Source organism: Camarhynchus parvulus, chromosome 3 (genome assembly GCF_901933205.1).
Source record: "Camarhynchus parvulus chromosome 3, STF_HiC, whole genome shotgun sequence".
Classification (NCBI taxonomy): domain Eukaryota; kingdom Metazoa; phylum Chordata; class Aves; order Passeriformes; family Thraupidae; genus Camarhynchus; species Camarhynchus parvulus.
In genome coordinates this window covers 7,923,079-7,946,294 of record NC_044573.1, presented here as the reverse complement: position 1 = coordinate 7,946,294, position 23,216 = coordinate 7,923,079, and the positions used below count along the sequence as shown (strand labels likewise).

Sequence of the window (23,216 nt, the reverse complement as noted above, 5' to 3'; positions counted from 1 at the left end):
AAAACCAGCTGAAGGCCATTCCCACTATTCCTGCAGGCCAGCAAATTCATCAGGCATGATTTATCTTTAGTGAAGGTACACTGGCAGTCTCCAATTACCACATTATTTACCATGAGCCTTAGCACAGTTCCCAAAAGGACCTGCTCCATAATCTTGCCAGGCACTGAGGGAAGACTGACTGGCCTGTGGTTCCTTGGGTCCTCCTCTTTTCCCTTTTTAAAAATGAGGGTTATGTTTCCCCTTCTCCAGTCAGAGGGAGCTTCCCCAGAGTGCCATCACTTCTTAAACATGATGAATAGTGCCTTAGACACTGCCTTGGCCAGTTCCCTCAGGACCATGGATATATCATATTAAATGTGAAATGCTGCTGTTCCTATAATTTAGGTCATGAAATAAAAATGCCACCAGTGTTGCTACTTTAGGTTTTAATAACAATTTTCAATGACATGAAATAGTTTGATTACCACAACCTACCAGTGGTCAGTGTCAACTCAGAAAAAATGCTTCACACTCTGGACAAATGGCACACAAAACTTACCTTTCATTATGCATTTTAATAACTGGAAGTAATTCAGTTCTGATTTTTATACAACCAATTATACATTAACATATACACATAATTCCAGTCACAGTGTATACATAGTTTTGAATCTGCAGCAATATAAAATTAGTTCTACCTGTATATATATGTGCAAGTCTGAATAAATCCTGAGTCATTTTAAAGTACTATTATTTAAATCCTGTAAATTTTAACTGATGCAAATAAACCTCAGGTTTTACAATTATTGTGAAGAAGCTATTTATAAAACAATATATAGCACTTTGCATCAGCTTTATGCATAGCTAGAGCTCTGTATAGTGCAGAATTTTCATTTCCAGTCTGAATGATTATGAAATCTGAAAAGATGTTATTTGGTAACTATTGCTTCCTTTGCTTCTTTATTAATGGTGAGTGATTTGTTCAGCCTCCAAACAACTAAGTGTGGAGGACTCTGACAGGGTTCAAATTATATTCTTCCTGCTGCATATATTTTTGTAAGCATTCAAGTTACCCAGGCCCTTTAATTCTTCTGAGAAAAACTATACAATTATACAGTCAATACTCAGTGTATCTAGAAGGGAAAGAAAATGAAACAACAGTGGAGCATGATCATTACCTTAAACATGACACTATGCTATAAAGAAACAAAAGAGGAGCTGTTCTTTAAGGAACAGCTTGGACAGAAACCAAAAGGCCACTGGGAAACCCTCTGTCAACATGACACACTGCCATGGTAAACACGAGATGCTCTTGAACAAATTATCTGAGAAAATAGGAAGGAAGCACTGCTGCCAAGAAGGGGATCCAAACTCATTACCAGAGTCAGAGTCTTTGTACACTATTAACAGAGCAACTTACACAAGAATGTCTGTACAGCCCATGCCAGGAGAATGCAGGCACTGCCCTGGGAGCTGGTAAAGGACACGGGTTAGCGTGGGGGCCTGGCTGTCTCCAGCTGGGGCTGTTTGGATGTTTCCAGGTATGGAGGAGACACAGGTTTTTTTCTTTCCCTCATTCCTCCTGCACAAAAGTGAAGGCACCACTCCAGCTATACTCCTCCAGCATAAGGATCCTGGCCCAAAACTCAGCTGGTCCCGTGGCTGCTGTAGTCAAAAACGCCTTTCCTGAAGAAGGGTGAGAATTCACAGATGGTGTATTTTGACAAAGTTAGCCCCACTTTGTCAATGTTCAGTGGAGATGATGGAGATTTCAGCATTGCAGAGAAAAAGCTCCTGAGGTATTTCTGTGGAATGAAATATAAAATGTCAAAAGGGTTACTTGATCAAATTTATTACAGCCACTTTGAAAAATTAAATGAACAGCAAAAAACCCTAAAAATATTTCCATGGGATGTGAACAGTCCTTTCAATAACCATCAACATTTATAAAACAGTCTACTGAAATGTCTGTATTAAGCTGAGGAAAAGCAGAAAAGAAGTATTTTCCACTTCCTTCTTATGCCCAGCTTGGCAACTCTTTTATTCTGTGGTTGCATGATGCTTCCTAGTCTGTTCTGCAGTCATAGAATCATGACATGCTAATATGATTGCCTAGCATTAGCAAACACAGCAGGTGCAAACCTCAGATCCATGCTGCAGGATATTCCCCACATAATACACAAAAGGACTTTAAAAATCTTTCCTTCATAAAGCTTCCACAATCCTTGCATTGATTGGGGTTTGTTTTGATGATGGCTATCTGCAGAAAGATTTGCATGAATTCCATATTATGTCAGAACCTACCAGCATCTTTTCATTGAGCTGCCCTCAAAATTTCCTTTCTGTTTTGGTTTGTTTGTTTGGGGTTTTTGTTTTTGGTGGGGTTTTTTTGGTGGTTTTTTTTTCTTTCTTTTTTGTTTTTTTGGGGTTTTGGGTTTTTTTTGGCCTTACTAATGAGAAGCACATGGGAGACACTTCCTTTCCTTCCCATAAGTCAATATTCACCAACCACTGTGTAAATTGCAGTCACATTTGTACCTAGAGAAACTGGGGGATGTACATTAACACAGCTGGTTTTCACAAACCTGAAAATGCTTCCATTATATGTGGATTCATTTGGGTGCAACTTTCCAGGTATGTGTGACTTAATAACTTGAATTTATAACTTTTGAACAAACACTAGGCAAAAGGTTTGATCAGATAGATATTACAAATGCATCCAGTGTCACCTAAACCCCTGCAAGGGACATCTCATCTGGAGCACAGGGATAAACTCCTTTTCTGTACTACAAACTGACCACAGAAAGAGAGAACTTTCACATCATTCACTGGTCTTGGATTCCATAGGAAATATATTTGCAAGCCAGAGAAGCACATTCTCCTCTGAAGAACACAACATTTAGTTATTTGAATGCAGAGCTTTGGGGTCATGGAAGTGGATTGTTCAGAAAACTGTCCTAATTATTCGTTCATTTCTCAAGAATAATTCCTTCAAACTGTAACAATCTGCTATCGTTTTAAGAAACCACTTGTTTCAGTATTAAAGAAAGAAGAAGAACAAACAAAAAATAGCAAACAAAAAAAAAGCAGCTGAGACAAAAACTACTCTCCTGGCAGAAACAGTGAAACTTTCTATTTCATTCAGACCTGCCACAGGTTGTATTAATGTTCATGAAAAAGACTGATTACAAAAATGCCTTCAAGATGAACTGCAATAGACTAAGAGGTAATTTAAAGTGAGAAAGAGAGAAACATTTTTCATAATTAGTTCTCAAAGGAGGGTTCTTTACAAAAAGTCCCAAAACAGTAATTCCTGCAGGATGAATATGGTAGAAAATGAAATGTAAAACATAGCATTCTGTTAGTGTTTTAGCACTGTGCTGAAAAGTTACTGCAGTAATTCTAGTTTATGACCACCAAAGGCTCAAAGGTACCAAAATATCTCACTGGACACATCACAAGACCTACTGCATTCACCTTGGTATGTATGGCCAGATAATTGACTGTCATGCCTTTTCTTTAAAGCCATTACTCATTGCTTTGGCATGATAGCTCTAATGGCAAAGTAAAAAATCCCTCTGCTCTGAGCATACACTTAGGTGACACACAAGGAACAGCAGGTACACCTCTTTTCCACATCTGTGCTCCAGAGTTGAGTGACTATCACAGATTCTTTGAACACAAAAAAGATCCTTGGGAAAATGCAACAAGCAGACATGAACAGATAATGATGGAATTAATTTTGTATGAAGGTTTCCTGCCATATGGCTTGACATTATGTGCTCTTCAACAACCACCTCTGAACAAATTAGCCATCTTATAAAACCCAGATCTGCATTTACCCTGTTTGCAATGCTGGTATGTTAATACAGCCCAGAGCTGCTGTGCCCTTGACACAAAGAAGCTGTTGCTTCATTGAAACACAGGCTGCTCTGCCCAAAGATGCTGGCTGGGAGTGTTCCCCTGGAGTGGGGAAACAGTGACTGATGGCACAAGTGCTCACATCACAAGCATTGATCAGAGTTGTGGCAGGGCACTACAGGGGAAGGCTGCTCTGTCCTGTTGGCTGCAGCGGACAGCAAAGTGGAAAAAGTGACAGGAGAAAAAGAGTGATCCTTGCAATGTACGGAAAGATGCTTCCCAAACTCAGATGGGACAAGGAGAGGATGAGAGTCACAGCAAGCTGGGAGAGGGGCAGGAGCACATCAACACCAAGTGCCAGAAATTAGGAAAAGTTCCTTAGAGATCCAGAAGAGATTCAGCATGGACTTTGTTCAGCCCAGGAGGCCACTGCAAGCAGCTGGAGTAGGAGCAAAGCTGGATGAAAGGATCTTCTCTCCAGCTCTCAGTGGACAGGAGGAGAGCTGTTTCCATATCTTTTGTATTAAAATCCATTTCCAGCAGCAGATAAAATTTTTGTCTATTTACAGAACTCTTTTGATATGTCCTTGAAAAAAATTTCTTAGCAGAGACTGGCAAGCTCAGGATACCTTCAGAGGTCCAAATTTTATACATATTAATGATGTGATTTCCTTCTGATGGCAACATTGTCCCTGGCATGCAAATCACTGTTTAATAGCTTCTAGGTTTGTATGATTATCTAGGAAAGAAAAAACTAGTTAACTGCCAAAATATTCCAACACGCTTGGTTTTATTACTCATTTTTGTTTGTTAGATTCTGGCCATTTGTTCTGGATTATTTAGTCCGGTAATCAGTGTTCTTCCAAATGCACTTTGGAGTTTCATTTCACTAATAGCATTTGACCTGCTATGCTGGAAAATATCCTAATGATACATTTGTAAACAGCTTGGTGTGAGGGCACAAGACCCTGGCACTGTAACAGAGATGTAAAATGGGCAACTCATACATCCATCATGTTGCTTGTTCTGGCTAAACACACACTCTCAGGAACACCAGCTCAGAGAACAGAAATACTCTGCATGTACAAAACAAGGATAGAAAGCTGTCACTGTCATATTTTCTGAAATTGCCGAATCCCTTCGCCAGGATTTCTTCTCCTGGGAAGCTGAGATGCCTCAGAGAAAAAGGAAAACAACAATTATCTCATTGCTTCTCCTGTGTTTGCTGCTTTGGAATGTGGTTTGGAGATTGTTTATCCAACAGGTGGTTGTTTGGTTGGTTTCATGTGAATTGGTTTTACTTAATGACCAATCAGGGTCAAGCTGTGTCAGGACTCTGGAAGCAGTCACAAGTTTTCATTATCATTCTTGGTAACCTTCTGTCTGTAACCTTTCTCTATCCTTTAGTATAGTTTTAGTATAGCATTCTATATCATGTCATATCATATATCATATCATATCAACATAATAAAATAATAAATTAGCCTTCTAAGAACATGAAGTCAGATTCTCAATTCCTCCTTCGTCCTGGAGACCCTGAACATACCACAGAAAGGCAGGTTAAAAACTCACCCAAAACAGGAAAAGCAGTGGTGCTTGCCCTCTCTGAAGGCAATACAACCTTCAAGCCCTCTAACTTAAAATTTATGACAGCTGCACCTGCAAATTTTAACTCTGCAAATGAAACTAAACTGGAGAAAGTGGTATGAGGCCCAAAGGCTTTTCTTTCTTTATCTAGTCTGAGTAGTTTTCCCTCCCTTTTAATTATGTGAATAGCAAAATGGAAAGCATTTAAAAAGCTTATTAAAACTCATTTTAATAGGGTTCACCTTTTTAGCAATAGGCCAGTGCTCATCTTGTGCTCAATTCATCAGCACAACAAAGTTATTCTAATCATTTCTGCACTACTTTGTGATGTGGGGACTTCATAATTTTATACATTTTATGGTAAAGCCATAACTTAATTTAAAGTTATTAAAGGTACTACAATCAAAAAGCTTTCTGAAATGTGAAAGTCTTCTTATCATCCTTTCAATTGTGGCATATTAAAGAGGAATTCAGTTCAGTGACATTGTTCTCCTAATCCACTGCTAACAGTGATAGCCTCAGAGACCAATAGCAGAGCTTAGCAAGAATTGGATTTTTTCATTAAAATTTGGCGTGTTTAAAAACTCATCAACTCTGGTACTTCCAGAAAGTAAAAACACTTCGAGCTTTTGCTTTCATACTTCTATTTCTAGCAATTTCCTAAAAAAAAGTCAGTGCTTAAAATACTTTAGAAGATACTTTTAAAACTGGCATTAGAATTACCACCTGCTAATATAGGCCAGAGCTGAAAGCACTAGAAAGTTTAATAAGATAAATCTTACAAGGCTTTGGGGACTTTTTTAGACAATAGCTCCTTTTCTGTGAAACAATACCACCCTTTCAAGACCTAATGTCAATTGGACAGCCTAAGCTTTACCACAAGGTCATAGAAGATCACTGGTGACAGAGGCAGGACTTGCTCATCTAATTTCTAACAGGCTCCTCTCTCCCTTTAATATACATGCTAGTTCCTCCCTGCACCAATCACATCATTATTCTGTTGACTAGGGTTAAGTGTTGCAGGCTTTAAACCAGATCTTGATTTGAATTATCCATAGAGCAAAGCATACACAGGTATCACAGCTCTTTCTATAGGATACAAAAAACCCCCAAAGCCAGACAGACAGAAGCACATTCCCTCAGCCTAAAAAAACACATTATGTTGTAATTAGGTATTTGCAGAGTCAGCTCTTCCCAAGAAAGACTCTACCCCAAAGCAAGCAGACAGGCAGGTGATTTGCTTCCAATCTGTGATCACAAAAACAAGGGTCTGTTTAAAAGACAAGGCATGCAAAGGGAGCCTCCACATAGTTTCAAGTCCATTTCTGGATTTATTAAATTTGAGCAAGCAGGGAATGAATTTGCAGATAGCAAGATTATAGAATATGAGGCAACATTGCTTTGGAGGACAGCAATCCAAAATTATGGGGGACCTTACCAGATTACAACTAATACCTTCACCTCCACCAAGTCCAGATTCAGATCAATTCTCCACTCACCAGATATAACTTGCTCAGAAACATTTTGGCTCTTTTGTGGGCTTTTTCTTTTTTTCTAACAAAGAAAACATGAAGCTTCAATTCTTTTCCCCAACGCCTTGACATATATTGCAAGATATTATAAAGCAGATTTGAGTAGAGCAGGTGAGCAGAACAGCATGTGAAATTCAATATCACAAGTGATATTTCAGGCCCCTTAGAAAGTACCTAATGTCACCTGTGGATCTGAACACATTCATCTCCTGCACATATCCTCAGATCATTCTGTGCAGTTGTGATTTCAGAGCAATGGGGAAAAGACTTACTGCTTGGGAGACTACCTAGTGCCTGAAGGATCTTATTTCTGTGGAAAAACTTGGAGAGAAAATGTTGGTAATTATGATGGGATCACCTGGCCCATCATCTTCTGCTGAAAGACCCAGATGGCTGGGCTCTCCTTACAAAAAACCCTGCAAAATTAGACACTGCCAGAGCTCTGCAAGGGTTCCTTGAGGAGCAAAATTTGACAACTGCCTGCAGATGTGACTGTCCCTGGTGCCAGAGACCTTGCTCAAGTTGTAGACAATTTGTGTACGCGCTTTTTAGGAGAATGAAGACAGACCCACATGTCTGAAAATGGCAAATCACCACTGCAATAGTCACATTGATGCTGGCTAATTTTTTGCCTTTTTTCTTTTACATATTCTCTGTACTTTTACACATTTATTGGTAGCTTTGTAGCCTATTATTGCATTCACAGGTGGTTTTCCCAGTATTCTTCCCTACCCTAATAGGCAGAAAAACACATTCCAAAGCCTCTAGCCTCTCTTGGTTCTTCTTAGGAATCAAGGCCAAGAAACAACTCTTTGGGACATATTTTTCATAAACTAGTTCATTTTATATCTAAGGGGGGAGGACTTAGAAGGGGCTTTAACTGGAGGGAATTGCATCAGCACTTAGTTAACACCAGAGATTCCACTAACTGAGCTGGCCCTGCCCAATCCAAACCCCTGTACAGCAGACAGACATGAAGTCCCTGTTGTGCATATGAAATTATGTCAGGAAAGACTGTTTGGATTCAGTCTGCCTTGAGCAAGCCTATCTATGGGATTGTTTTTGCTCAAGGACCTGGTTACACTTGGTGGGTTAAGCAGAGGGCTGGGGAAACGTTGTGCACCTCAGGGGGATTTGACTGTGGGTGAGAACAGCCTGTAAGGTTGGAATGTACCACTGGTTGCTGAATGTCACTGCCACTGCATATTTTAATTACCATGGACTTGTCCATTCATATCAGTCATGGACCAAATGAACTGTGTCCATATCTGGGGGGATGGTCAGTGACCACTGTGACCACTGAAATTGTATTTGTATATAGTTATATGTAGATATGTGTAGATATATGTGTAGATATGTTTACAGTTGAAATTTATTAATTTGGGCATTAATCAGACAATATGGGATAAGGGGTGGAATGTCCTGAGGTAATCCATAATGTTATTGTATTCCATCTCTATCTGTGCCCCCAGTATTGTTACTGTATCATAAGAATACCAAAATGAGAACTTTGTGTGTGTGGAGAGGTTGTTATCGTGGGTGCTTTTAAAACTGGCACTCTCAGGCAGCTTCCAGCTTTTTTTTGCCATGGGGTATTTGTTTGTGGGTTATCTGGTCTTTGTTTAGGCAATGGCTTTCCTTCCCTTTTTGGGTTCTCATGTTTTTCCCTCAGCTCAGAAAGTTAGGAGTTTTGAGCTGCATTGGGGTGAATTCCATAGGCACCCTCCATACACCACCCCTTTGGGCATGTTTAGAGGTACCTAAATGACTTTAGAACTAAGCAGGTAAGAATCAAGCTTCTTTAAGCAGCTAAATTGCACTTAAAAATACTGGGACTTAGATTTTTAGCCTCTTGGGAAAGTCTCTCTATGTTTTTCATGCACAGCATGATGTAGATTCCTTGAATCAGAGTTAGTTTCCTCCAGAGTTGTACAGGTGAAGCAGATTTTACCTCTACATCTCCAGAAGTGCTTGAGTGACACTAAAATTTAATTTTACCCAAGGTGGTACTGAAATTTACTCAAATTCATATACCTTTTTGAATTTTCTTAATGTGCAAGCATTCTGAGATATACCAGTTATGATTCCAGGTGAAACTGCTCTCTCAGGTTTTCAAAACCCTAACTATTCATTATAGCTGTTTGGAACATTTTTCTGTGCAAGTCTAATGGCATGAGCACATTCTGCTGAATTACTATTATGCCACATCAATTGAATCAACTTCTCAAGTCAGTCTACATCCCAAATTGCAATCTTATTCTGCCTATAATCTGTTTAAAATCCACAGGACTTCTTACAATGTCTGCATGGTAAAAGCTTACATTTATTGGCTTTAGACAGCTCTAATGAAAACTGAATTGTAGGCTGGCAGGGAAGCAAAAAAAAAAGGCAGCAAGGGCTATGATTTACAGGTGGTCCATTGGTGTGAGTCTTCTTTGGAAAGTGAATGACCATCCTGGAAAGGATCAAAACAGACCTGCCTAGTGAAGGAAGAGCACAAATCAGAACAAGTCCTGTCAAAATTTATTGAGAAGGAACAACAGGACTGAATGTAGCATGCATCCCAGGGCCAGCAGGGTGTGCGACAGTGTGTCATCTGCCGGGCAAACACCTACCAAACAACATGACACGCATCTCCCTCTGCTTCCTCTGGTGAAATCCCATGCTGGAGGATGACTGATACTCTTGCTTTGGAAAGGGGTAGTACCAGATTCAACCCAGTGTCCTTGGCTGACCACTCCTTTTATTCATCTGCCCACATCTGTATGTGCAGAGCCATTAATGGAGATTGTGATGAAGGCACACAACTTGAAAACTTGGTTTGTAGGAGTATGTTGGGAAATTTAGTTCATCCTGACAGCAAAACACATTAGGATATGCAGCTAAACTGGAGCTCAAACTATATGCTGCCCCACCTTCCAAACTCACTAAATCATGATAAACATACCTCCTTATTTTCTGATACTCTGAAATATCTAAAAAGGAAAAGGGAAAAATAAAAAGGCCTTTAAATTGCAAATCCTATTGAATTAATTGGTTGCAATGGAGACAAATATTTGATCACAAAAGATAATTTTTGAGGTAGGGACCTGAAGCTATACACCTAAAGAAAGAAACACCAAAATTCTTCTAAAGAAATATATATATTATGCCAAGTTACCTCTAGTAAGCTCTGCAGAGCAAGGCTTCAGACCTGATTTTGAATGAGGCCCAGATCTTGAGAAAACGAGACCACACTTTCCATTCCTTTTGCATTCAGTAGCCTGTCAACCCAGAGCTTAAAATTAACTTATCCAGAAAATAACCTCAGGCTATTGTTCCTTCTAAATGACCATCTTTATCGTGTGTTTTGATTACAAGAATAATGTCTTGCATTGTTGTGGGCTAGCTGAAGGTCTACAGTATTTAATCAAAGTAACATTTTATTGGTATGGGATCAACAGCTGACCTATGCAAAGCTCTGCTTCTTTGTATCTAGTGACTGCACCCAAGAAGTAAAATTAATTTTATTTATTTATTTTTTGAACCCAACAGGGTCTCACACAAGCAACAGAACCACCCAAAAAAAAGGTTAAATGCTTTGCTGCTGAGAACTTTTGCAACTCCTCTTTGAGGGTTGATGCTTCAAAACCAGAAAAGCCACGTGCCTTGGGCAGCCCTAATGATGTGGTGACAAATGGGAACCTGACATATGAACTTGCCCTCAGATGGCTAAATGCAAAGTCTGTCTGCCAGCCAGACTTCAGTGCTGTTGCTGAAAAGCAGTTATTTTTGGTTTTAAATTTTGCAGGTTACTAGAGGATATGAAAGGCACCTGGTGCAGACTGACCATACCTAAATTAGAAAATTATCTATGACATGGATTTCATGTAACTGATATTCACAATGAGGCCCGGCCACACACGCTCTCCTCTTGTCTTTGTGGATGCATCTGTGCTCTTTCTTTCCCTGATCCCACTGCATCCCTATTCCTCTAGTGGGAAATTAAAGCCATCACTCCAAGATATTGCATTCTGTAGCTCAGACTATGGGTATGAAACAATCCTCTCTAGGATATCAAACACCAACATTTGCAGTGGCTTGCTTTTGCACCAGCAGTGCTACTGGTGTGCATTCATATCTGTGAAAAAAGAGAAGAGTTTCCTTTTATTTTCCAGTAAGTATCAAGCTGTATTCTGAATACGTTCTGAAGTCCATCTTACCTAAATTCTGCTAAGAACAGTAATTACCACCACAATGTCACAGGCACACATTCATTCTGTAAGAGCCAGGCTGGTGAGCAGCTGCATAAAGCTCCTTTAGAAAGCTCTGGCATTTGGGATGTTGGAAGCTGATGCCTGTGTCTAATAATTTCCTTTTAGTAATCACTTTGAACAAACATCTATACAGTAGCTTTGTGACTAGTGTCAGTCAGGGAAAAAATCAAACAGAAATGGTAATTCTAACCCCACTTGATAGGATTTTTGCAATACAGACATCAATTCTGTGATGAACTAGCACAGGTTTTCTCAGTTAAATACATTTAGGAATGGGGCAGTGAAACAAAGACTTGTGGGGAGCACTAATGCAGTTTATACTGAATATTAAGGTGATGAATAATCTAAAATCACAGTAAAATGTTTCTGTCCTCATGACTTCAAGGAAAACCTCAATGTCTGAGGCAGATTCAAACATTCTGTTTGCTCAAATCTGTTGACAAATATTTTGAGGGTTTTTTCTTTCTCAGACATTTCTATTGCTGGCTTCCACCAAGGTATTAATTTAAATACTAATAAGACACTTAAATAACAAGAATCAATCCAAGTTCAAGAAAAAGGTGCCATTTCCATTATTTCCCCTTTTCCTTAAGAACCAGATTTCTGGAGCCATCTCAGCATAATGTTACTTTTAAAGGGGAAACGTGACACAGCTAAATTTGGAGCCCTATTAAAAAAAACCCTAGAAATCATCACCTCCAAAGGAACTCAAGTGAAAATACAAACTAAAAACTAAACAAAGGATTTGACTTCTAAGTTAATCTAATTTTGGAAGGTTAATTTTGGCTGAAGGTAACAGCAATATTACAGCCAGTTCAGCATCTACAATACTTTCCCCAGACAGTTTTCCAGATTGGACAGCAAAATTGAATTATGCAGCTCATTCAAGATTTATTTCTGCCTCCTGCATTAACACCTATCATTGAAATCCTCACTGGCAGACATCAGGAAGTGAGAAGGACAATTATATTATTAATCTTAAATAAATTGAGCATGTCTATCTTTTAAAGAGGTTCAAAATGCCAAGAAAAAAGAAGAGCAGAGGCAATGCCAGGAAGATGTATATGCTTCTACAGAACCCAACACAGGCTCACATTACAATACTGTTAACAGAATGGCTTTTATTCCCTGAGCTCTGTAAGTGCAGCAAAAGACAACACATGACTCCTACTGACTGCTGAGCTTTATTTCTAGATCACAGATCAGAGGATACTCTGAATTGGAAGTGATCCACAAGGATCAAGTCCAACTCTTCATGGAATGGCTAGTCTGGGGATGGAATCCACAACTTTGGTGTTACCAGCACCACACTCTAACCAACTGTTGATCCCTAAAAACCCCACCAGAGATTTTGCTTGTTCCTCCCTTTGCTGTCTGCAAACCAACCTGGGGAAATGCAGCCCTGAGAACAGGGAAGAGGAAACAGAGACAAGGAGACAGCCTGAGGCTTGGGACAGTTTTTGTTTTCCTTTAAGCAACAACCTGTTTGGATTTTGTTGGCATAAAAGTTGTTTTTTGCTAAACACATTGGTAACAGCAAGGGCAAGAAAGAAAGTCCATGAATGCAAGGCTTCTGACCAAAGAGTCAAGAAACACAGCTCAATCTATGTCAGCTTAGGCTCCTGCCCAGTTTCTCTGGCTGCACAATGGGAAAACAGGGCTAAAAATAATCTTAAAAATAATCAATACTACAGCAAAGCATGAGTCTAAGAGAAGAAGAAAAAAGAATGGTATGATATAGAAACACAGTATCCATAGAAGCTGGGATTTCAGGAAAATTTCTTTTTAGCATCATCCACAGACCTAGCAACTCACCAAAGAATAAAAGATACTTTGCAGTTAAAACAGGAATAGATACATTCACTGACTCTTGTGCCAAGTACTTCCTTTACAAAGCTTTTCCTTAAAAAAATACAAAAAAATGAATATACATCATCTGAATTCACTTTACAAAAAGGATCCTATACTCTTACCTACTGGTTTCTATTTGTAAGAAAGGATAGATACACAAAAACTTCTGTTCATTAACTTCTCTCAGAAGAATTCTTCACCTGTGTCACTTAAGGCAGATTTAATCAAGCAAGGTTGGTTCTGAAGTGAAATTACAATCTTTTAACTGCAAAACAATAAATTTAGAGTTTTGCCCTGCAACAGGTCCCTGATGAAGAGCTAAATTAATAGATTGCAATAGGGTATTTTGGGCAGATAATTTTAAATACAATTTAGATGTTTTCTCTTAAGATGTATAGGTAAAAACTTGCACATTATTTTCCAAAGCTCTATGGTAATGTCAAATACAGTTCAAAAGACTTGATATTATACCAACAAACACCAAAACAAAAGTGTTTACAGTGCAACTACATATCGTGCTGGAGATCAAAGTTGAGTTCTCAGGTTCATCTCACACAAAAATACTTCATGTAACGTGCTTTCCTACAAACAAGGCAATGTGAAGCTTTCAGTTAGTTAGCATTTGTACCAGCTAGGATAAATAAAAGAACTTAATGTTATACACAAACCTTGAACTTACTTAAAAATCACAATCCTTATAATTTAGGGCTCTCTGGATTCTTTTACTCCAAGTGATTTCACCTCCATTATGATTAAATATGCCCACTTCTAAACCCAGGCTGAAATAAGGTAACACTACATCTCAATCTTCAAACAAAACAAGCTCCACAACAGCCAGTCCCCCTGATTCTAGTTGTCTAGAAAGGTACCAGAAACCTACTGCTCTTCTCAGTACCTCTTTTGTGGCAAGAATCCTAGGAATTTCATAAGAAAAATGAAATTCTTCCTAAACTGTCTTGCAAAGGGAGAAATCTAATTAGGCACAGGGGACTGCAGTTGCTAAGAGATGACCTGTGGGAAGCACTGAACTATCCAAAGCTATTTCAATGAAAGAAGTTCAGAAAATATGATATGGAGTTCCAGCCTGTTTAAGATGCATGAATATCTAATGTAAAAAATGTGTAAAGAAGAGCAGAGCAATTTCTTTATCACTACCACTAGGATGACTGCTCCACTAATAATCTTACATCAAAGAATATTTGTTCAGAACACTTACTGGACTGGTATTTCAGGCTGTCATTTATTTTTAGTCAATAAAATTAGCTCAATAAAATTGGTCTGCTAGCTGTACTTTGCTTTTTCTAAAAATGCTGAATTAGCCATTAGCTCTTGAGTAAGCAAGTGGAACAACCAAACAAGCTTTTATACCCTTCTACAGCTGTACCAACACATCAGCTGTGAAGCTGGAAAGTGATTGCAAAGGGTTTTCAGCAAATCAAGGAACAGGATCAGGTGTGAAAGTCAACTGAATACATGCCATGATTCTACTTGATACCAAGGTGTAACACTCTCACCTTCCACCTGCTCAAATTCCCAAAAGCCAAGGATCCAAGTCCCTCACAGAGACAATCCTTCCATTTACCACTCTAATTATACCCTGATGCACACTCCAGGCTCACAACAGACTAATTAAGGCCACAAGGCATGACTGCCACTTTCACAGCACAACTCAAGACATTCTCTGAGCCTCCAAAGCATTACATGACTTTGGAAACCATCACTGCTTAGGTGGTTTCTCTCACTCTTCACCAAGGAGGCTGCAGCTGTGTGAGCTCTCCGGCTATGGGCAAAGCCAGAGCAAACCACTGCAAAATACACAGTGAAAAGAAAACACTGTCATTAGAGATCGAGACATCAGGAGGGTTTTGATCAGCATGTTGCAATCAATTCCTCATGGCAAGGATACTAACATTTGCTTGGCTCCTCATCCTCTTTATCTAACTTGCCCTTAGCCACAGGGGATCTTCAGTTCCTCACCACTGTGACTACTTAGTGGAATGGCCAAGGGGCACACAGCAAAACATATTCATGTGAACAGCTGCCATATATTCCTATATAATAGGAATAAAGTTTTAACAACCTAACTTAGTTAAATAGATACAATATAATTTTAAATTAAAACCTGGCTATAAAGTGTCACAGTCATATCTTCTGGAAAAATCCCCTTGCCCAGGATTCTTCTCCTGGGAAGCTGAGAAGCCTCAGAGAAAAAGGAAAACAATATTATCTCATTTGCTTCTCTTGTGTTTTGCTCCTTTGGAATGTGTTTGGAGATTGTTTACCCACAGGGGATTGTTTCATTGGTTTCTGATGTGAATTGTTTTGACTCTTTGGCCAACTGGGGCCAAGCTGTGTCAAGGCTCTGGAAAGAGTCAGGAGTTTTTATTATTATCTTTTTAGCCTTCTGTAAGTATTAAGTATCCTTTCTGTATTCTTTAGTATAGTTTAGTATAGTATTCTTTTATATAATATAGTATCTTAAAATAATAAATTAACCTTCCAAGCACATGGAGTCAGATTCATCATTCCTTCCTCCGTCTGGGGAACCCCGCAAATACAAGAGTAAAGCTGTAAGTACTACGTGGCCATGATCAAAGCATTGCTATACACAGCAGTTTTAACATTAAAATCATTACAATAAAATCTGTTAGTAAACCAATGAAAGGTCAGAAAGGTTAAGAGACTAATTTTTTACTGGTAAAAAAATACACAAATTGAGTACTAGACTGGAATATGGGCATGCCTTTATGGTATCTATTGAGGATGTGAAAGAAAAAAATATTCATTTTGTGCTTCATGTAAGACAGCCTGACATTAGAAGTCAAGGGGAGGATGTTTTCAAAGAAAAGGTGAAGTATGTAGAAAAAATTCAAATCACCTAAAAAAGATTCCAGTTGTAAGCAATCTACTTTTATATTAATTTCTCTAAAGCTCTACCTAATGCTATTTTAGCTCTACAAAGAATATAATTCTTAATGACTTGCATGATCAAGTAATCCCCACGTTTCTGCAATATAGTTGCAGGCTGTACAGCTTAGTCTTTGATCATGCCTCTTCTTCCCCAAAACCCCACCTCCTTCCCCAGGCTGCAGTAAAACATGCATTAACATAGAAATAAAAAGACCGAATGTGTTCAAAATCATGCTATCCACACAGCACTGTAGAGCTACCAAAACAACTCAAACCCTCAAATTCAATAACTTGTCCGCAATAAAATTATGTTTTTTAATTAATTAAAAGAAAAAGAATACATTCACAAAGCTGGGTTACAAAATAAAACTCAAAGATGCCTAAATATTGCTTTAGTTCTGCCATGAGATATTTGGATGTACTATGATAAAATGGTACATCTCCAACTAACAGACTGCATTTAAAATAGCAGTAATTTTTTTTGATCTTGTCTTGCACAGACACCAGCTGTCTACAGTGAACACTTACCTCACCCACCACCTTTCCCCTTTAAATAAATCTATCTCCTATGAACATCTCTAAGAGTTTCGTTGTTTTTTTTTTTTCCTAGATTAGGAGTAATTTATTTTTTAAGAGATGTTTCCTCACTTTGCAATGTACTGCTGCCATCTCCTGTGTTAAACGAGGCAGCAAGTAACTTGATACTTACAAACAGGCTATTTAATGTTATCATGTGGGAATGGCTTCTGTTGGTCCAGCAGGGAGTACTCCTCCCAAACACACAGCAGAAGCCTGTAAAAAATTGGTATTACCTCTAAGTGACACCTTCGTTCTGCAATCACTCGCTCATCCTTGTTCCCAAAGAGCTTCTTTGGGGGGAATTCTAAAGTGGCAACCTGGAAGACATTAAAGGATGAATCAGCATCAGAAGTGATAAGCTCAAATGAGAAAATTCTATTTAAAAAGCAACTAGGAAGAAGAAGAAACTGCCAAATATTCATGAGCCACACTATACGCTATTAGTAAGTATCACATTCTACATTTCTACTGAGGTTATTGTGATCTGCTCTGTAGTATTGCTGAGATAAAGATGCATTTTGTCATAAGAGAGTGACTGAGAGAAAATTTAGGAATTGGACCACCACTGTTTGCCCACATAAATATTAAAAATTTGCAATCCAATATGATGTGATAGTATCATATAGGAAGTAAGAACAATTTCTGCAGGAAAGTGTATCTTAAAAAACTGCATTTAGTCTCTTAAAATCTGTGGTCTCCAACATAGCAGTGTAATTTGGTAGTACATTATGGTAGTTTAATTTGTTTGGTTATCTTCTATCATAAATGTAAGATCATTGGATCTAAGAACTATCACTGAAGTCATGCTCTGGGAGATGCATTGCTGGACGACCTGAAGCTGTTGTTGTGCCCTGAACTAACACTTCTTGTAACTCAGCTGCAGCTCAATGCCATTCAAATGTGTGTCCATGCTGGGAGCTGACAGCTTCAACTTCTGAAGAGAAATTCACACATGCAGGCAAAATCCTGCTTGATCACACTGAAAATGAGAAAAAGGCAATGGCACAACTGCTAAAAACAACTATTCAGATCTCTACTTTTAGTTCTTCTAGAGAGGTGTTCAAAGCTATCTCCTCATTTCTTTTTCCATCCTATGAGGGAAGGGAGGCAGAGAGAGAGAGAGAAAGAGAGAGAGAAGGAGGGAGGGAACTGCCTCCCCTTTTTGTATACCAATAAATAAAATACTTGAACAAATTAAAGCGAGCTATGTCTGGAAAACATAAAAAAGGCTCAAGAGCTGGTAAAAGTACCACTGAACTTGGTTTGCTAATGGGGACAATGCAGGAGAAAGCAGGTCCTCTCCCCATAAATTGTGTTTGCACTTGAAGGTAAATCAAACCCATTTTTTTCCCAGCACTCACATCATGAGGTAGAATAATGCAACCTCCCACTGGAATTGCTGGAGTTGTTCTGGAGGTAAATCCCTCTGTAAAATTGCCTCCTGCATTAATTCCCCAGGCTGTTTGATGATATTGAACCAGCAAAAAAGATTCATCGTTTTCTAGTCTATCAGCACATACAGGACTGTCGAGAATTTACAGCTGGTTACAGGGAGCAGACATACACTGATTTAAATGAGGAGCTCCATTATTAACATTGAATGTAAGCATCTTTAAAATACAGAGGAATTCTGCAATACAAATGATTTATTCCCACTCTCTGGTTCAACTCCAACTTTGACAATTTTAAAGAAATGTCCAGACATCTTAAAATGATAAAAGCGATATGGGGCACCAGAGGACATTGAAGAGATGTCTGCTCTCCATCAATCTTTCCAGTATGTCACAATTATATTCCTCAAATTTCTCCAACCATATTCTTCTCAGTGTGCCTGCTTCTTCATGTTGGCAGGACAAACAGTACGCAACCAAACCGTTTTATATTATAATATCCTGGGCACTTATTTTCACTGCTTTACTCTCTTCTTCACCTATAAATTATTTTAAGTGCTAATATTTTCAAGGACTTCAATATCCCACATCTGCAGAAATTGCATTTTACTAAACAGTACTGCATCATGATGCTACCAGGAACAAGCAAGGTAAAACAACTACCACCACAATCCCCTCCTGGCCATAGGGAGATTGTTTTTTATATTTATTTGCTAATAAATACTTACATTATAGAATTTTAAAAGAGTGTTTATTAAAAACTAATTTGCACAATGAACCTACCACTACAGCATCCTCAGACCTACTCTGTCGAGTCAAAGCAAGGTCTTAAATCAGAAAGATTTCCTTATCTAAATTCAGTTCCATCTGAACAGGAATTTGGGGACTAATTCTACATAACTTTGGGATGAGCAAGTTGCTTTCCTAAGCTTTCTGGGAGTATCTTAGGAGAAAACCAGTTGTATTTTATAAAACCAATGTGTTTTGTTGAAAAATTTCAAACAGAAATAGCTACTCGCATTGCTTTAACATTTCTTAACTCCCAAATCAATACCATGCACATATTTCTGAAACCAAACCAAAGTCCATTACTATAGTCATGAATTTAATATGCAAGACAAAGGTCTCAGCCTGTAAACTTTGCTCTGCAATGTTCAAAGTCATAACATGTACCTATATGAAAATCATGAGTTTATTGCTGGTCAAGAAGTAGGGATCTGCATACTTTGTATGTAATAAAAGCCACCAGAATGTCAATGTGCCAAACTATTCTTGACATACATATATAAAGTTAATATGTTTGTAATGTGCCAGTGTGTGGATAGAATATACCTATTTATACATGTATGTCACTTGGAAGGAGTTTTATCCTGCAGATATGTTATAAAGGACTAATCAATTACTGCAGATGGCATCTCTATGGGGCCAGTGACACAAACCTCAGGCCTACTAGAACATTTCTGTGTCCCACACTTTCCCAGTGGTCCCCTGGCTTCTCTTTTAGCCAAATGATTAGCAGATGGCTATCTCACAAATAAAGTACAAAGACCATTTCCATCACACAACAAATGCCCACCCATCTACGTGACAGAAAATGCTCCAGCCACAAATTTCATCATCACTTCAACAACTCAGTTATTTCAATGGGTTCTACTCCACTACACGCCCACAGTCTAATGCCCACCAAAATGAGAAAGAGACATTCAAAACTCTGCAGGTTTGAGTTTCAGGCTATCCAAACACTTAATGCAAACATGACAGCACTAGTTCCCACCTACTTTGCAGCTTGAAAATTATCTTTGCAACATAAGAAACTGACACATCCTTGCAACGAGGTGAATTATGCAGTTCTCTATATGACTAAAAATTCAGTGTAATAGGAAGCCAGTCCATTGTGCTATATTTATATAAAAATACACTATTAGTATATTTACCAGAGATAGTGTGCTTATTATACATATATATATTTAAAAAAAAATATATATATACACACCCCCATTGATCTTCAGCACTCTGACTTATTACTTTAATGCAGGGAAAAATATATTGGTGCAAGAGCCCCACAGATATAGAGAGTGACAATAAAACATCCTTATCCCATCATAATTTTGGTTCCTAAAGAGATGAACTAGAAGCAGCTCAGCAACACAAATACACTGAAGTAATGATAAATGTTGCAATAACTCTCTATAAAAATCCTCTGTCCTAATGTACTATTTGATATACAGACTCTGAACATAATTGTGTGAGATTCAGCAAAGCAAGGTTCGATAGAATTTTGAGGTTTATTTACAATACCTTATTCATTTAAGCCAAAGTGCAGTAGCAAATATTCCAATAAATATTTCAGATTTTGCTATTAGTGGTGCTACAGCACCTTTATGAAACTGTACAGTAAGTTCAGTGGAAATAATCACTGTTACAGGTTAATGCACACAGTACAGTATGTGACTGAGCAGCATTTGTTCTGGCACTGAAATATGTAAGAGATCTTGCAGGTATGGATTTTGCATCAAGATGTTTGCCTAGGCTCAAACACTCTAAGGGAATTTCACACTATCAAGATTCAGGAGTATAAATTATTCTTTCAAAATTAAATGTTTGTGTACCCTCTGGCCCAAATGAATTCTTCAAGGGTCTCACCTTGATGACAAGATGAACATTTTGTGATAATGCAAGGAGCAACAGTGGAACTGGACAGGCAGTAAGGGAAATCATTTTCCTTCCATGGAATTTCTGAGCACACTCCTCGCTCCCTGCCCCACTTCCTGCAGTGGCAATGGAAGCATTTGGCAGACAGTCTTTTCTGGCAAGGATGTTTTGTCATTTTCTAGGGTTGCTGATGAGGTGATGTATTTTCTGTCAGGGGAAATTAAGAGGTATATTCCCCAGCCTGATAGGAAGAGAGGGCTTGAATGATTTCCTGAGAAGCTTCTGTATATAGCGTGCAAGATTTCTAATTTTTATTCTGACAGCAGAAGCATCTCCCTACTAAAATTAATCACTGCATCCCTGCAATCCACATTTCATTATATCCACAGGAGTGCACACACATGCATACTTGTACCATAGGCAAGGCTGGGACTATGCTTAGGCCCAAAAGGCAAAGCCAGATCATATATTTTCAAACAGTACACAGAGACCTCAAGACTGCCTATCAGCACTCCTAATGTCTTTTACACATTAAACTTTTTACAGTTAATGATGTTTATCCTACCTGGCAACTGTTGCTAGGCAGTAGCAGTTGTAGAGAGAGGCAAACAGTAATTTGCAATTAAGTCTCTAATTTCTTTACAATAAATAAAGGCCATGTTTTATTTCTAGGTCTAGCATTACTAAGACACATGTTATTTGTCTGTCTCAGCAATATCATCTGTAAGAAACAATACTCACCTGCCATAATGGAGTATCTGTGAGTTAGTACAATCAAATTTAGACAGTATTAGGTTCAGTCCTTAAGCAGAAGGCGCTTTGCACCCAGTACATGTTATTGTAGCAAACTTTAACAAGCTGAATGGATTCCTCTTCTTCTCCCACATTCCAGTCAGGAGACTGGTTTTTGGCAGGCATTTCATGCTGGTAAAAGCAGGTGGCAGAACAGCAAGTAACCCTTTTTTTGTCACCTATTCTATCTTACATTCAATTCTGACCTTAAGATTCTAGGAACACCTATTTGGAAGCAAACCCTTTTAAAGTGAAACCAGACTTCATAGTGTTCAACTCCTGTGCCCCAGGGAGAGATGTGAATTTGGAGACTGGCCTTTTGGAAACCAAGACAGTGAAAATGAAGGCTCCAATACCATGGAATGCTCTGCCTGGGATGGGGTGCACTCTCATTTCAGAACCTTTATGAAAAAATAGTCATCAGCATTTGAAGGGTGTCCTTTAATTTCTATTATGATCTGTTGGAGACTCTTCACTGACAGTATGTCTGCTTGGGGACCTGCTGGATTTAATTCAGTTCAGGGGTTTTATGGTACAGCAGAACAGAACATGTTAATGAAAACTCTTGTACAATACTTTGCAGATGATATTTCAACTCATAGTGGACCAAAGCAAAATACCACATAATACAGCCATGTAGGCTTGTCACTTCTGAAACATGAAATTGTTCCAAGTGTTATGCTCCCTAAACATTAAAAAAATTCCATTTTCTGACATCAAGCAAAAATCTACAGGATTGAAACATCTCATTATTTTTGGCTGGTACAATCTATGTTTTACTGCCTACAATAAGGTAAAATACTTTTTTAAGAAGAAAAACAGGGCAGACATTGATGGGGTCTGAATCATCTTTAACCTTTCATCTCAAATTCTCTTTTTACTTCAATGTTTTGATACATTTAAATGGGGGGGAAAGGGAGAAAAAAGAAAATTAAGGAAATGCTAACTATTTAAAAACTCAGTCATCTTTAGTTCTCATGTTACTTTTACAACTCTGAATTTTCTCATTTTTCAAAGAGTAGGTCTGACTTTTGATCCTTTGAACCAGAAATCTCTGTCACAGATGAGAAAAATCAAAGAGAAGAACATGGCATGGTTTTGCAGCCACTGTGGCTGCACCTGACTTGATTTTGCAGGAAGCAATGAAAGAAAAAACTCCTACTTTTAGTTTTTGAAGTTTAAACAAAGTAACTTAAGCCTCAATATCTCAATATGTACTAAGACTCCCAGAGTCTAAAGAAACTACACAGAAGCTGTATTTTTAACTAGGAACTTGCACCAAGTATTTAAGGATTTGTCAAGGTGAAAACAAAAAAACAAAACAAAACCAAAACCAAACCACCACAAGCCTAATTTCTATATTTTTTTATATTTTGTCTGAAATAAATTACTTTTTCTACACAATTTCATAAGACAGCAGTAGGCAAAGGTAAAAAGTTAACACTTATTGGACAGATTAAAGGCTGCTTTATAAATTCTGAAAACATTCAAATGGAGATCAAAGAGAAATTATTTGCTGTACTATCCACTAAAAATGAAAACAATAAAATAACATATAAAAACACCTAAGTCATATTTTCGGCTGATATAGCTCGAACTTTAAAGTTGAGTGAAGAAACCTCTAAATTTATTCTCCTTTAAACAAAATAGTAACCCAGTCCTCCACTGGGTAAACCCTTCAATGCTCTCCCAACATGTATGCTGCAGGTAAGTCATGCCCTCACAGGAGAGAAGGATTAAAGACATTATTTTCCATTAACAATTAATCAGGGAGAGGGAATATCCAGGGAATTATTTTCTGGACATTCAGCTTGTCACCTACTTTT

General features: G+C 38.3%; 1 protein-coding gene across 1 annotated transcript in view; it reads right to left on the bottom strand.

Annotated features, from left to right (window-relative positions):
• Positions 1-431: 431 nt before the first annotated feature.
• Positions 432-23,216, bottom strand: part of KIF16B (kinesin family member 16B) — a 139,338-nt gene continuing 116,553 nt past the window's right edge. The window contains 2 exon segments of the mRNA XM_030944547.1: positions 432-1,784; positions 16,789-16,872. Of these exon segments, the coding sequence (XP_030800407.1) occupies positions 1,626-1,784; positions 16,789-16,872 (243 nt within the window). The 3' untranslated portion in view covers positions 432-1,625.